General features: G+C 34.4%; 1 protein-coding gene and 1 long non-coding RNA gene across 3 annotated transcripts; one reads left to right on the top strand and one right to left on the bottom strand.

Moving 5' to 3' along the window:
* Positions 1-54: 54 nt before the first annotated feature.
* Positions 55-1,266, top strand: LOC112685514. Of its 2 annotated transcripts, XR_003148810.1 has the most exons (3): positions 55-348; positions 806-956; positions 1,040-1,266. It is a non-coding gene; the product is annotated as an uncharacterized LOC112685514 (long non-coding RNA). The 2 variants fall into 2 exon arrangements; XR_003148809.1 differs by having other exon boundaries at positions 806-1,266.
* A 15,821-nt stretch (positions 1,267-17,087) lies between these two features.
* LOC112685516 lies at positions 17,088-17,646 on the bottom strand (the record flags this gene model as incomplete). Its single annotated transcript, XM_025557429.1, is given in 1 exon segment — positions 17,088-17,646. A coding segment is annotated over 1 exon segment (387 nt), but the record flags the coding sequence as incomplete, so codon positions are not given.

The following is a 17,646-nucleotide window of genomic DNA, read 5'->3' as shown; positions in this document are numbered from 1 at the left end:
CGAAAAAAAAAAAAACACCGACAACAACAACCAGATAAAACGCGGCTCGCGGTGAAAACACTGCGAGGAATTAAATGTATACCGTCGTACAGCGGACGAACAAGAATAATAAATACGACACATTATCTCGAGCGCCACGGGCAGATACGTGTCCGTATGCCCATCGTGCACGAGACGTTGTAATCGGATCAGACGAACGTCGCATTTAGGCGTTATAATGTCGAAACTAGGATTTCGTTGAAACTACTTAAAGCAATTATACTGCGAAACAAGTGCGTTCACGTCCTACTGTTACCAACAATACCGTACACCGGCCCGTCGTTATCCGCGTACACGCACGTCACACGGGTAAGTAAATAACATGTTTATCTATCAAATCGCATTTACGCGTAATGAATTTGTTTCGATGAATTATTACGGCGGAAAGGTACGTTCGGGTAAATATAATTATTATCACCGGCGTGCTTATAGTGCTTTTTTTCTTTTCTTTTTTTTTTTAATTCCAACCATATCGTTTGAAAATAAAATTATAACGGGATGTGGTAAAAATATGCCGGATTACTGTGGGTGCCGGATTACCAAACACCATAACGTAATGTCGGGTTTTCGTTCGGTTTATATTTTGTACCTTTTTACGCTCACTGCGAACGAGGTCGTGGTGCGTAAAATGATGTTCCTGTCGCGAAAACGCTGTTTTCAAATAACGATCGAAATCAAGTGAAAAACAAATGCTGATAAACACACCGCAACACACACACACCAACTACTTGTTGACAAGATTTTACCGATTTTTATTTCTCTTCAGGTTTCGCGTACATGCAAATACATTTCGTTTGACACGCTACCGCTGGAGTGTACGCAATGTTATCAACTCGAGTGTTGGAGAGTTGGATTCGTATGGAAGTATGATAAACAGAGATGTTGAATTTTTTATTAAAAAAAAATAAAACGACAAAGTATACGGTTTTTTCTTGTTTAGAACTACTTTTTTTTTTTCATAAATAATTTTAATGTTTTATACTTTCAACGTTTTGAACAGAATGAAAAAAAACATACGATTCAAACTATTCGAGGCGTACACTATGCATTATAAGTGTAATGCGTACAATGCAAATAAATTAAAACGTAAATAGATAGCGAACAATATGGTTCAATTCTTTACTCAAACAATTAAAACAGATGTGTTCGTCTACTGGTCGAATATAATTGTTAATACTTATTTACATAATTGAAATGTATTATTATGGTTTGTAATTTTTAAATATCCATCTTGTGTTATTATTCATCATTATAATTATATGAACTTATGGAATAAGAGTACTTGCATTTTTCAACATAAGTATCATGAATATGCGCCTTTAGGTATACAAACAGTATTATTACGGGTAGACGCGTAATACAGATGAGAACATGTTTTTAGCTAACGCATAGGTACAAAACACAAAATGTACATACAACTGACTCATATTTTTGCGTTTTATACTATAGATAATTTGCTATTTTGCCCATCAACTTTTAGATTCCCGAAATAATCATAATATAATGAGAAATTTGTATGATTTTTTCTACTATTTTGTTTATCTATTGCCTATTGCAAAATTTGAAAATAGAGGAAATACGATTTCAACTGAACGAGAATCGATTGAGCGCCCTAGTGGGCCGAATTTTCGATTTTACTACAAATATTAAATTGTCGCACAGACGTAGTAGATACGTGTGTATATAATACGATGTCAAAACGTTGCGTTTGCTGGAGTTAGGTTAAATTCTAATTTTCCATATTTCAATCGTTAATTGCTAGTCGCATATAATCTGAGAGCTCAAAATACGAAAACGTGTTTTCGTACAAATGTTTTTTAAATTTGCGCTTTTTTTTATTATTTTAACCACACATACGATTCATTTTTAATAATTCCAAACACACGCGACAGCTCTGAATCAAGGCTCGTTTCTGAGTATCGTTTTATGTCATTCGCGGGCGTTCATGTAGGTTATTTTTCTCAAGAAACATAAACGATACACAGCATTAAATATCTATTTCGATTGTTTGATTTTAACTGATTACCTAAGCAAATAAATATACGCCGAATGCGTAGAGTTAACATATTATAATTTAAATTTTTATACATAAAACGCGTATCGCACACGCACACACACACGCGCGCGCACACACAAACATATTTGTAATGCACCTACAAATAAATATATAACGTACGCATAATGTAAATATTATGTAAACGTGAATTTTTTTATCAAAAGACACGAGAATATAAATCGATATAATGAGAGGTCCCTTCCGTAAACATACGCTATGGCACACGTACTACGCCGCACTACACCATATATACATACAGTAATGCGTATAGTACAGTATTTATATCATAATAGTTAATAACGTCGGCGACGCGTCTACATGTGAAATGATTACCAAGACTGAACTATTTTATCGGAACATTTGAACAGTATATACGCGTAAACTAAATGCATACAGTGGTGTATCCATGGGGGATTTTAGGGGTCAGAATCCACCCCCCCCCCCATGAACCTGAGATGGTAAGTTAACTTTTACATGCAACACGATTTTTTCTTTAACATTTTTATATTTTAGAAATTTGATTTGGAAATCATATTAATAATTTGTATAAACACTATAAACGTATTGTACACACGCTACACACACACACATATACACGTCATAATATTATGATCATATTTACTTTACTACTACTTTGATAATTTTTTCTTGGGAATATATTGTTTAGGTTATCTACAACGGTTGATTCTATATCGGTCGTCTGGTCCCGATAACTGAGTTAATAGCGATATCGTTGTCTGTATTCAAAGTTTATTTTGGTTATACCTATTGCATTCGTGGCTTGCCGATCATTTAACACAAGCACCTTATTGTGTAAAATTAATAGTTATTTTTTAATAGTTGGTCGTTGCCCGTTGGTTTCTCACTGTTTTACTTACTTCTCGTTTATTCGTTTATATATTTGAAATTTGTATTCCATTATATTTGTTTTATTCTAATTTGACATCATTCTAAGACGTCTAAACATTCCATTATGGTAAAATATTTTTAAAATTTAATTTTTAGTATACCTAAATGATTGGACAGAAAATATTCTAATATCTAATATTTATGTTCCTATATTAGTTCCTAATTCCTAAATTGTTATTATTACTATTATTATTTATTATTATAGACAAATTCTCTAACAAATAAGCAGACTAGAAAAATTAGTTATTTTTTTTTTACCCGAGTCAAAAAAACTAATGTCAACCAGATTTAAAAATACCAAGATCAATAGATATAGAGTAGTCAAAATGATAGTGATAAGATTAAATATATATAAATTTGCTAACCCCCCCCCCCCCATAAAAAGTTCGTGGCTACGCCACTGGATGCATATTATTATATTTAAATCGCTTCGGAGTGTGTATAAACTGAATATAACAGAATCGTCCCGTGCGCGCGCGCACATTATTTGAACAGAATTTTTTTGCATCGACTAAATTATTTTTTTATTTTTCTCTCAACACCACACCACGCAGTGGATTATTAACATTGGGTGAACGAATCTAAAGGATAATTTTTTAAAACATTTTTCACAAATCACGTTTATAATACTATTATAATATGCAAACACCAACAGAAGACCCGCGACAACTTAACAACATTTCTCTCACAATAATAATAAAGATACACTCAAACTCTGTTTTTTTAACGTTCCATTGCGGCCTTTAACGACTGTAATTTCGATTTTTCTGTATAAAAAATAAAAAATAAATATGTTAATCGATAAGGGATTGATATTGAATTCATTAAATCCTTTCAGGACACCCTTTATTTTATACATAATTTATATTCGTACGAAATCGGATACAAAAAACTATGTATAAAAACAATATGGTAGTGACCGACTAAATTATACTCGTAATTATATATAAATATACTATGTAGCTGTCTTCGAGTTATCGTTCAGGCATATAATTTGTTATCGATAGGTGAATGTAATATAAATGTTAATAATATGAATTTTACAGAAACCGACATTTTATTAATCTATTAATACAAAATACAACTACCTTATACGTTAATTTTACTTGCGCTTCAACTATCAGTAATAAGAGTAATATCATAGTTCTAAACAATAATGGCTGGTTTTTCAATTATTGACTTTCACTGACGGTTAGCAGGACTTAGTTGTCGGTCAACACAATGTCCCAATTAAACTGCTTTTGGAACTCCATTTAAATCACCACCATCATTGCTTCCGATTCCTTTTTTAACCGTTAATTCGTATTATAATTATCATCGACTATGATAATTTTAGTAAATATGTGTTCTAATTCTACCATCTATTTTTCTTTTACAATTTCAATTCAAAGTATAATTATAATGCATTTCTATAATACTATACTTATATCCAGTGACGCGGCGAACATAGGTCCGAAACGGGTAATTGCCCGTGTCAAATATTGAAGGGGTGGTAGGTACTCCCTATCACTGATATTTGTTACACAGCATTCCTGTATTCTTTTGTGCTATAAATTATTATTAGATTTAGTGAACTAGATCAGTTACCAGTTATCCAGTAATTACTTACTTTTGGAAATGAAAACGTTTTATTTAAACATAAAGAGACATTATCGATTTTTAAATTGTGAGATGGGTCCCAAAAATGCATGTTTGCCCTTTTAAAGTAATCCTGTGCGCGCCACTGCGTATTTTATACTAAACACAGTCGATTTATTTCGTGTGTACACTCGTACACGATTTGTATACGATACAACGGTCAGTGCGGTAAATTAAATGAAAACATTACATGTATTGCATTACGGTTAATGTATGTAGTTGAACGATGTGCACCTGCAATCATACTGTGCACACAGCTGCGACACGTTAAAAATATCACAAGGGCGGCCGGTCGAATTTTCACGCGAATCGAACATAGCTGTACGATCGAACATCGACAATCGTCCTTCCGCTGGCAGTAGGTAGGTGTACACAGGACCAAGTGATTACTTTCTCATCATATGATTCCACGGGCACGACGGTGTGTTCTGATAAATCACCTCCCGACGGTCGCGCAAAAAACGGACACTGCACGCGTACACAGGTGCGAATTCACAAATACCGACTAGGTATTTTTATAGAAAAAAATTATATTCGTTCGTTCCTTTTTTTTTTTATTTTTTATTTCACCCGCATTCGCGGAAGCTTCCGTAGTTATTCGCACACCGCTATTTATCCGCTCATTCCGTCACTCTCCACAACGCAACACGTTTACACGCAAGGGCGGCACTGTAAACTTTTGAGTCATGATAATATATAGTATCCTTCATTAGAGACGTTTTCGTTCGTTTTACCTATCGCATAACCTGCAGCTATCCGCAGCCGTCCGCCGGGCGCGCCGTAAAAATGGCCACAAGATGCATGCGGCGCGGACAAAACGATCACTATTATAATAAAATACGGTAGAACATAATCGCGGCACGAACACCAATGATTTTCACCAAAGACCGAAGTTTTTTTTTACCCATATTCGATAGCACTAGTTGTAGATCCACATTATTTCGAGCGAAAAAAAACTCCGATTCGACATATCGCGTGTACTCTAAACACGTCGATTGACTAACTGCAACTGCAGCAACCGCACCGTTATATTTTGTGATAATTTAACTGGTGAAACTCATAAGTAATAGACCAGAGTCTGGAAACTGATAATGAACTAGACTTCGTGTAAACAAATAAAATAATTAATTATTAATAATACGATGATACGAGATACGTATAATTGAGATTAAGCTCGCAAATAATCCAGATAAAATAAACGCCCGGAATCATCTGCAATACATTTTTTAATCTTTTATTGTTTCGAGGACATTTTATTTAACGAATAGAGGTACCTATTTGTTGTGCTTCGTTGATTATAATGCACCGATCTACGGACGTTTTGGCTTTTTTTTTTTTTATTTTCATCGTGATCGTACTCCGTTACTCGCTCGACATGTTTGGTCGACGGCTCCGGATGCTTTGGGAGGTCGGTGACGATCTTGCGCAGCTGTGCAGTCGTCAGCAGCGGCGGTGGTGGCAGCGGAAGTCCGGAGCTCCATTTCAGGGTTGCTGCTGTGGACAAAGGCTTGGGCCGCGCAAAACTGCCGATGTCCCGAGAATTTCGCGGGCGCTGCAGGTAGTGTCCGGCGCAGACTCCACGCCGACGTGGGATCCTAACGCGACACGTCGTTAAATCTCGATCTTCATTTGCGCATTATTTCAACGCGAAACGGATCAGAAGGAACAACATGTCGATGTCGATGTGTTTTGCAATGCATTGGTTTTGGGACGAATGAGCAGAATATGTTTATCCGTGGCGGGGATGAGGGTGCAAGCATTTTAGGGGCGCCGAGAAGTCTGATTAAACTGTATAAACGCTGTGTTGAACGAACAGTGCAGTCACGCTAGTTATAAGATTGTATAAATAGTAAAACTACAATAATCGAGAAAAAATAGTTGCAAAACCGTAAAGCCCTTTTCTAAGTACTCAACACTATGATATACCTACACGGGCCTACCGAATTCCTGCCGCGATAAGTCACCTGACACCGCGGTCTGAACGCAAAAAAACAAAATTATTTTTCCCATCAATCCCTTACGTATTACGTATTACGCGTTCTGTTAAGATCATTGGTAAATCACTGCATTTCATTATTTCCAAAGCATTTATGTTTTTTTTTTTTTTTACCGATGAATTAATATCAATTTTTTTTCTCCTGCAGGCTACAGGACACCAATACAATTGCTTGTGCCTACTGCAATCCGATCACTTCACGCACTTGGGCGTACCCCGAAATGTATGGTCCGGCTCTTATTGTCATACGGGGGTTACCTGATGCGAATTAAATATATCTCTCTGTACGGATACACAGCGACATCGACCTGCAATAAGTGTTGCCTTAACTGGATAACGATAACATACTATTGTGTCAGATTAACGAAAATAATGATTAAGAGGATTGAACTCTTATACGACGTATACTTGAACGGCCAACGGTCGATTGGTTATATGTTCTTTTTTTTAATACTTAACACCAAAAAGATCTTATGCGTTCATTAAAAATGTGTCATTTAAATTAATGAGTTACACGTAACACATGAGATACATGAAATAGCAAATTATTTCTGAATTGTGAAATTTAGTACAAAGTCGAAAACAAAAAAAAACTTCGCTTTTTTATGTGCATTTGTACTGTTCATTAATATAACGTTGCAGCAGTGGAAAATTATGTCTATATACCTGAAAGTGATTTATAATATTTCACGACACTGTATATATAGGTACACTTAAATATATATTAAGCCGTTGTAAATTAACCATTTTTAAAATACTAAAACATTTTATTTACGACCTGGAATTCTTGGCAATGTAATCTTTAAAGTTTATAAGCTAAAACACTCGCCATAAATATTTATTCAGTTATTTTACCAAATATTTTTACAACTAAAACGCGCTGTTTTGAAAATAGTTTTCGTAAAAATACACAGATTTTTTTAAATTATTCTCTTGGAATAAACTACTATTTTAAAAGTATAATACTTGCAACAGTTTTTAATAACAACGCATTACGCAGAACGTGAAGCTTATAAAGTAATAATCTAATTTAGTGTTATAATTTCTCCATCTCCACACCTCCTTCTCCTCCCCTTTTTCACTCTCTAACCATCTCTCTTTTAATTTCCTTAAACTTCACGCGAATGTTTAACAATAATTTCCCATGTCGTTCTCGTCCTACCTACACTGCTAAACGCATAGTTATTCTTAAAATACTGCTAGAGTTGTAATACGTTTATGGTATATCATACCGCATACCGTTATGAGATTGAACATCAGTCATCGGATAAGTAGACCACTGCAGAAATATTTTATTTATTTATTTATTATATATATATTCAACGGACAACATATATGTAACGTAAATAAACTAATAATAAGTATAAACATTGAATTGATCACGCACAAGTATAAATTTTAATTATAACATAAACGCTATGTTAAAATAAACAAGTCGAAATAAATATAATACGTATAACGTATTGTAATTGTACCTACGCGTCTCGTGCGCCAAACGACTCCGAAATGAATAATTATCTGCTCTATAAAATCGGATAACAAATCATTTCCTCGGCGTGTGCTGCAGTTACTCGACATGTGCAGTTGCCGGTAGACGACATTATATACGACTGCACATCATGTAGAGCATGCAAGTATAATACGCAATGTGTTCGTATGAATCTAAATCGTTATTTTTTGTAAAATTTATTCGCGCTTAAGACTACTTACGCTACGACTATTCCTTCGCCGCAGGCACAATTACATAACAGTGGTTTTCTCGTTAAACAACATACGCACAGGTAAATGGTAATGATCAGCGAATCATAAAACGTTGGTCGGCTAAATGGAAACAACGTTACAATGTGATTAAAGAAGACAACATATTTAACCGAATAAGTTTAAAGTTAATACAAAGAAAATCGTATAATTACCTAACCTAACTCAATTACACATCAATTTTATTAGATGTTTTATAAAAGCAATTTTCTAACATAAAAATGATTTTATTTTATTTTTTCCGCTATAAAGTAGCAACTGACCGTTTTAACGAATATTAGTCATAACGATGCAGTAGGTATACTATAGTTATATAATATGAGAATTTATCCATTCATCTATTTTTAACGTGAATAATTCTTACAATATTTTTTTTAACATTTTTGATTATTTTTTCAAATTAATATGAAAAAAATTAATTTTAACAATCATTATCGATTTAACTAATGGATTTATGAACCGGTAAATCACTAATGTGTGTAGTTTAAAAGTTATAAATAAAATAAACTTTTGGACTTAACTTTAACACTTTAACCGGTTAATATTCATATTTATGTGTAAGTTTTGTTGGTATCTATATAATGTATTAATATTTTTCACCGTTTATATTACGAACAGGATTATAGTGAAAAAATATGAAATTCGGTGTTAAAATAACCGCGTTGCGACAGCAATTTTTATGCAAAGTTTTCCAATCGATTGTTGGACATTTGTCTGCTGTTGGATGTAAGGATAACGGAAAAGAGATTAAATCCAATGTCTTAAAAACATTTTGTAACTTTTATTTTCAAAATAATGTACATACAGCGGCACAATGTTCGCAACGTGAATATGTTTTGCGGAGGTGGATTCGGCGACGAGCATGCGCGCTCGAAACCATCGCCGACGACGTATTGTTTATTGTTCCCGGCCGAGAAGCCACAAAAGTGCCGTTATTATTAACCGTCGAAAATACTGCAGAAATCGTAATACATGGGTAACTCGCATGATTGACTACAAACCGACCATTATCATGGTACAGTTATTGATACAGATAAACGTGGGCGATTTATGAGAAGGTTATATGACAACCGATGTTGCGATGAACCATCGGTTACGGGAAGAGAAACTAAAATCCTTTGGTACCGTTTCGAGTGATCAACGTTATTTTGACAATCGTTCGTATGGTATTTGTTTTCAGAGAGGATGTAATTTTTTTTTTTCTTTTGTAAACGCATGTGCTTGTACAACATTACGGGATATCGTTCCGAGAACAATTTGAAAGGGTTGATGGGAAGTTACGGCATTTTTTTAGGAACTTGTTGGCCTTCTTCGGATCCGTTAAATAGGAACTCGCGCCCTGAGAATAATAGTGCAATCGCGCTGAGCCCCGGAAAACTGTTCCGCGGCACTGCATATGTATATGTGCGTGTTTTTAGGTATTTGTCCCGTCGTCATGAATTGTCATGTCGATTTCGTTTTAATAATTACCAAGGCGTTTACATAGATTGTCTCAGTTCTTAAATTGTCGTCGCATTAAAATATTGACGTTTAAAATTATGTTAACGTTATCGGTGCAATGTCGACGATCGGAATATTTTAAAAAGCTATACGAATTATACGAATCAAGCGTGCGCGTGCCACCGTGCCGACATCACGGCGAACGTTTGAATAAATTAAAAACCTTAGCTATTCAGAAAACTTTGGCCGCCTCTACTGCACAGCCGCAACGAATACATTAAATACGTATTGTGAACGTGTACGCGCAACAGCAGATATAGAAAGCATATAATTTGCTATAAATATATATAAATTCGTGTGTGTGTGGTTTGTCGCATCCGTGTGTGTAAAATCGCTCATTTACATGCTTCTGTGAATCATGTTTATACTTATTCTTATACCCGAACCCCGTATACATTATATGTGTGTACAATTTCGTTTGTTGGGTGTCCGTGTAAAATTAATTAAAATAAAAATTATTAATAAAATAAAAAATTAAAATTGTAAATTGTCATAAAAAATGCAGTAAAAATGTAAATAAAGATACATATATATTCGAAAATGGTTATTTCTTGATAGAACACCAAACATATGATGTATTCATTAAGTACGAATACATTTAATACTGTTTTAACGGGTCAAAATATTACATAAATAATTAATATCAATGCATCCGTATTGCGTGTGAAATATTAGGTCGAATTGCGTGCGCAATTTTTTCTGGCTTGTACGAATTCATATAGGTTTATAACAATATATAGCAATAATAAATTATTATTTTTTGTATATAATCAATTTACCTAGGTACTTTACATTTCATGTTATCGAAATGCTTCTGGTTAAAAACAATAATTTATGTATAAAAAATTATAAATTAACATTAATATTTTAAATAATAAAAATAATAATTTCGTTCAAATTATTCGGCAATTTTGAAATTATACTTGACCACGCACTGTGAATAATTTTTTTTTAAATAAATTGTGTCGGTAATATTTAATTTACTTATATCTTTGCGTAATTTAATATGTAGCATCTTACACGGCTTTCTACATGGATCATCAAGAGCTTTGCGTTTTTATTTATTGCTGGATAGGTAGTTGTCAATTTATAATGTTTTCTTCGTCCTCCTCGTGATCGTGATTTAAAAATCTAAATAAAATGTCATTGCTTTAATTTTATTTAAAAAAACATTTACACATACGTTTTGTACATACCCATCTTTGAAAATTTCGAATGTTATTCGAAAACTCCTAAGAATTAAATTTCAAACCGTCAATAGCAAAGAAATTTTTATATTTTCCATTCAACATTTTCTCCGTAGTGCATTTTTGCGCAATTTCTTTCGTAGTCAATACGCGATTGAGTATAGAAATCTTATATTTTTCGATAATTAATTGGTTTTCCTCGTTCACCTTGCAACTATATTAAAGTACGAACAGCTATTTTATTACCAAGCTTCTACCATTTTATTAATGACAGGGCCGTATTTAAGAGGTGATTCGAGACGGCAATATTTTTACGGTGATTCTAAATAAAAACCAAATCGATTTTTTTGCATTCTCAATGAAAAATTATTTTTGAATAAATAAAATTATATAGAAAATAAATGTAATACTACAAAATAATTTATATCTATTCAAGAATATTTTATTTGACATGGTATTTTATTGAGATATAGGTATTGGTTTAATCTTGATTTGTATGGAATTGGAACGTTCAGACGAAAGGTACTAAATTATTTAAGGGTACCACAATCAGTCATATAAAAGACAATTTTCTATAACTTTATTTATGTAATTATAACTCAGTTATTATTTTGGATTTGATATTAATTATAAATATATTGTAATAGTGTACTGAAATGTGGAAAATGAATTGCGAGCGGCTTTTTAATGAATTATTGGAGTCACTTATTTTCGGTTTTACACTTCAGGAAAGAGGGACGGCAAAATGTTGTTACCTCTGGGCAGAGAAATCTTAAATACGGCCCTGATTAATGGGCGTACCACGTTGTCCAAGTACATACGTATATACGACCGTGCCTAATGATTTCATTATATTGTATACAAATAGCTACAAAAGTATGACCCTGAAATTAACCGGTATGGACGTTCCACAAGCACAAAACTCGAACTTATCACTGATAAACCGCAAACGCAAATTGGTTGTCATTGGTTTTTTTTTCGCAAGCAATTCGGATGCAGCCATTATTGTGTAACAAATTACCAGATTATCACTAAAGTAGGTTGTAAATAATCTCTAATAGGTCAAAAAAGACCATAGACCCTTTGCCCAACCCCTAGGCGGCACCACTGTAATGTATAGTAGTGCTGCCAGCTACGACTATGTTTGAAATTCAAAAATCGATGGGCTGCTGGTTTAGGCATGCATCTTGAATCTCACGGCCTTTACGTATAGAACCGTATATAAGAGGGGCGAGAGGTGTTTACACCCCGGACGCAATTCCTAGGAGGGTGAAAAAATAAAAAATTTACATTTTACTTTAAAAATATACTACAATCAGTATATTTTATTTACAAAAAACTCAACGTCCTTTATAATAATCGAAGCAGAAAATAATATCTAATAATTATAATGTTTTTAAATTAAAAATACATTTTGAAGTTTCGCCATGGTCGCAATATTTGGCTGTTCCCCCCCCCCTTCCCCCTTACTGCGTAATGTTCTGGTTCTATGATTACTAAGCACATGATACGAGGTATTTGTATATTTTATTTATAAAATATAAACGGTGCACAGCTACTTTTAAGTACGTTGGGAAATATTCGGATCTATTGATTAGCGATGAGTTGAAAATTCCAGAGACAGTGGATCGCGGTCAACCTATGCCAACAAATAAATACTAATAAATAAAAACTATCAATAACTAATAAATAATAATAAATACTACATAAATACTATAGTTCTATAGAAGCATAATAAATATCTCGATTTTATTTAATGAAATTTTTTATTTTATAAATTTAAATATTATAATGTATGATATTAATAACTATTTGTTCTTATATTATAATTATTATTCTTATTATTGATATATATAAATTATATTATATACATATTATATGAAAAAAAAAACTGTTATTGAAATTTATTTCCGTAATAAAAAAATTATTATTATTATTATTAATGTGTCCCTTTCAACGAATTCAGAAAAGTCGTGACTACTTTCTCCGACTCCGTAAACGGAGCCGCAATATCCGTATCCACCCTACAGGCAATCTAAATCGACATCCCCTTCGCGGTTTCGGCACAGTTACATGGGGTTCGAAGATTTAATGACCAATATTGCAGAACGAGAGTCATTATTCGTTCGCTATAAATACATTGCATGGAACTGTTTTGAATTATTTTTTTCAAACTTAAATCAAAAAAAATAAACCACCGAATTTATCGGCCATAATATAATTTTAAACACTTGGGCAGCTCAATCAACCAAGACGGCAGATGCATCATGGGGATAAGAATCTTATCATAAGATCCAGAATCGCACATGCGAAGTCAGCTTTCATGAACGTGAAAGCATTTTTATGGCATGGGTATAAAGGTGAGCAAACCTCGAAAGCTTTGAAATACGGTGTTGGACGAGGATGCTACGAATGAGTTGAGCAGAGCGCCGTACCAACGAGAGCAAACCCAGTGAAAGTGATTGAACGCAGAGAGATGCTGAAAACCATCAAAGCAAGACGATGGAACACGATTGGTCAAATATCGAGGCGCGAAAACTGTATAGTTTATGGAATAATAGAAGAAAAAATTGAAGGTAAGAGGGACCAATGACTTCATTCGTCGATCGAATGATCTCCGATGCTACTATGTCCATATAGGCAGTCCCAGAATTTGACTTCGGACGCAGCGCATTTAATTCACTTTATATCTATAAACATTATTCAAATACATGCATTTTCATACCTTACGCGCCCATGCATACAAACTTCATTCCATTTTCCTACTAAGAATTTCATTTAATAATTTAATCAATTTAATTAATTTTCATTTTATAAAAAAAATAATAATTTTATTTTATTTATTATTAACAGTTAACCTATTGAAAAAATATACATGATTAGTACGATTTAATATGTATTACATAACAGTTTGCTAACTTTTACAACCGTTTGTGAAATTTGGTTGCATCCTAACAAGCCCGAGAAAAAATTCAAACGATTTCTTTTAAGCCGTGGGCCCAGTGAACGTTTGCCTTCCATTTCTGGTACATTTCATTTTTCGCAAACTTCTCCGCCAGCAGTTGAAATATCTGTTGGAATAACATAGACGTAGTGCACGGCACTAACACAAAACGGTTCTTTATTTAATTAGTTGAATGAATTCCGGTGTGTAATGTGCGAGGATAACCAATAAAAAAAAAAAAATTAAAAAAAAAAAAAACGCGGTGGTTGACATTTCAGGTGCTGGACCCGTATAACCACCTATGACGGTCGAACTACACGGAACCAAAGAACAGGTCAGCTGGCATAGGCGCCGCCAGGAATTTTGTCGGGGAGGTGCATCAAGCATAGTCTGAATCGCTGATGTCTAAATAACGCTTAAATTATTTATGTAAAATGCGTAATATTTTCGTACGATAGTACAAAATTATTTTCCTTTTTTTTTCGACGGCTAGGAAGTAATGCATGTAACTACCGGTTGAATTCCGATTACGATAACGATAGCTTCTATCCTACATTTTTAAATAGTATCCTTTTTTTTTTTTTTTTATAAATCCAGGAGCGGGTTGCAAGACCGTTGTTGCGCGTCTCGCAAACGAACAAAACGCGCCTAAGCCACCAATCGCGAGTGATTAACGAACTCAAACGTTGTCCGTCAGATTTTCCGTTCGGATCCGAAGACCGGATGCACTTTAAAAACGTCTGCGTGCTACTGTTCCGTGATAGCTACTGTAGTAGCACATCGGCAGTTTACGGCGATGTCCTACGATGTCGAGAACAATGTAAAACGTATTCCGCGACGATTTCAAATCCTAAATTTCGATTTTTTCTACAGCGAAATTTATCCGTTTTCGGTACTTACTCTTTCACGCTTATACGCATTCACGAATATTGGTTTTTTTATTTTTTTATCAACATTGCAGTGTTCGAACCGTAAGCGCAGATAAGCGTGCGTTGGCGACTAGACGAAGGAAAATCGCGTCGTACCGGACACTTGTTTCCGCATTTTTTTCCACAAGTCATAAAACGGCGTGCGCGTTTCCGACACCTTTCAGGCGCAACAACGTCTCACAGCCCTGCCGCGCACGTGTATGCTTGTCCGCAACGTGTTGCGCGTGTCGGTCGCGGTGTCCGCCCAAAAGTGAATGCAAACATTAACAATCGGTTATCGTATTTTCGACAGGTCGCGTAACCGCTATCTGTTTCCGCGCGATCGGAAAACGTCTTCCGAACAAGACAACGGGGCCGAGCGATTTCACTGGACGTCGCGTGAGCCGTTTCCACTGGCACCTCTTACGGTACATAATTCGGTTCACGGTAGAACGTTCCGCACTGCGCTAAACGCACCACCGCAACCGGATACGCGGTTCTACCCCCCCCCTCGTGTATTAAATCTCCGTTACCGTTTTCCCATCGGTTAACGTGCGTGCACGTGGGGGTGCTGCATGACACGTACACACGTTTCTGCCGATTGTTTCTCCCCCCCACCACCACCAGAACAAGGACTTGGAAGGTGAACAAATAAATGATACGAGACACAAGGTTTTTTTTTTTTAAAGGAATAACAAAATGTATTATATATCATTCGCAATATTTTACATTTAAAAAAAAAAAAAAAATGTTCAATCGAAAAAAAAACAACTTCTATTAGCGAACATGTTTCTTCATACATAATCAGTATATATATATATATATATTTGTTTATATACATATATATATAATAAAGCTCTAAAAAAAATACAATATAATATTTTTTATTCATATTTTAATATTAATAAAATATATTTATATAATTTTAATATTATATAAACGTATCCTTCTACAAATTTATCAATTTTCTTTTTAATTATTTCTTATCACCTGGGTAACATTATATTCATCATTTTGTTAATAATCTCACGATGGTTTAAAAAAAAAAAAATAATAATAAATAAAGGAAGACTTAAGTAATGGAGCCCAGACAAGTTATTTTGGGAGGGGCATATTATATTTAAAAACGTATTCGCGAATGTAAAACAAAAATATAATAAATTAAATATAAATAAAACGAAATGTACGACGAAAGACACTTTCTCTACCTTGTCTGTAGAAGGTACGCTTCTGTAATTTAAAAGAAAAAAAATTAACTAATACAATATATAAGCCACCCGGACCGTGTTGTATTTTTAATTTTTTTGCGACACAAGTAGTACAATATTATTTTAATTTTGTTTATACACGTATGTCTCATTTTATATAAAATATGCTAAAATCGCTAGTAAATATCATTATCACACAGTTAAAAAAATTGGAAAAAGTCTGGAAGACTGTTCCTAGCTTAAATATAATCGCACTAAGAATTATCTACTAGCAGCGAAAAACACTTGAAAAAAAATCGTTAAACATCTCTTTTAGATATATATTTATATTTATATAGGAAAACGATTTCTACACGGCCGAATGAGAACTCGCATATGAATTATTCCCCCTCCCTTGTGCTCCTGATTCTACACGAAAAAACAAAAACAAAAAAAAAAAAAAAACAACTGTTAGAATTAATTTTTTTTTTGTACTATCACTACGATTAGCCTACCAATCGGTTACTATAAAATTGTCTACATTAATAATATATTGTCTATGTTGTTTAAATAATTATACATTCATATCTATACATATAATCTTATACTCTTTTCGTTTGTTAAAAAAAAAAAAAAGAGACCGATTGGATGAATTTAACACAGCCCTTGTTTGATTATCTACAGTTACACAAAAAAAAATATACATTTATATATTTATGTACACGTTACTTGCAATATATATACGAGTATATATAAACTTACAAACATTGTAACATATTAAAAAAAAATTACATTTCATACGTATTATAATATAATAATGAAAATAATAATAGATATACAAAGAGGAAAACGAAGAAAAAATGATTTGCGCGAATTGGTCGTTTTATTGCACATTAAAAAAAATAAAATAAAAGATAAAATTATTATTTTTTTTGAATTCATAAATAGTCTCATTGACTGTATAACATACATAATAAAATGATTGCGTCAAACAATAAAAAGGGATGTGAAATAAAATATACGTTTAATCAAAAAAAAATAGGAGAGGCAGCCAATAAGTGAAAACAAAAAGTAGATTCCGGTGTGTTAAGTTTGTCGACCGCCTTCTTGGTCGTCGGAGGACGACAACGACAACGATTATGATTCTAACGAAGCGATGAGGTTGCGGAACATGGCCGATTGCATCTCGCTGAACATGGACGCCTGTCCGCACGACAGGTTGGTGGGTGACGTGGACCCGGCCGCGGCTGCTGAGGACACGCTGCCGTAATCCTGCGACGAGGACGACGGCAACGGACAGCAGTCGGCGGCGGCCACCGCGTGGACGGCCGCAGCGGGAAGCAGCACGTCCTGGTGTTCGACGGCAGCCGGCACCTGGCCACCGTACAGGTCTAAGTTGTCGTCGCAGCACGTGTCCATTAGCGACCAACAGTCGGACGAACAGAGGTCGGCGGCGGTGACGACGGACGACGATGACGACGACGTGTTGTTGGTGGGTGTGCCGGTGACGACGGCCGCCGCGGC

This window comes from Sipha flava, unplaced genomic scaffold, assembly GCF_003268045.1.
Source record: "Sipha flava isolate LNK unplaced genomic scaffold, YSA_version1 280_pilon_pilon, whole genome shotgun sequence".
NCBI lineage: Eukaryota > Metazoa > Arthropoda > Insecta > Hemiptera > Aphididae > Sipha > Sipha flava.
Note: the sequence above shows the minus strand (reverse complement) of the source record. Positions and strands in the feature narration are given on the sequence as shown.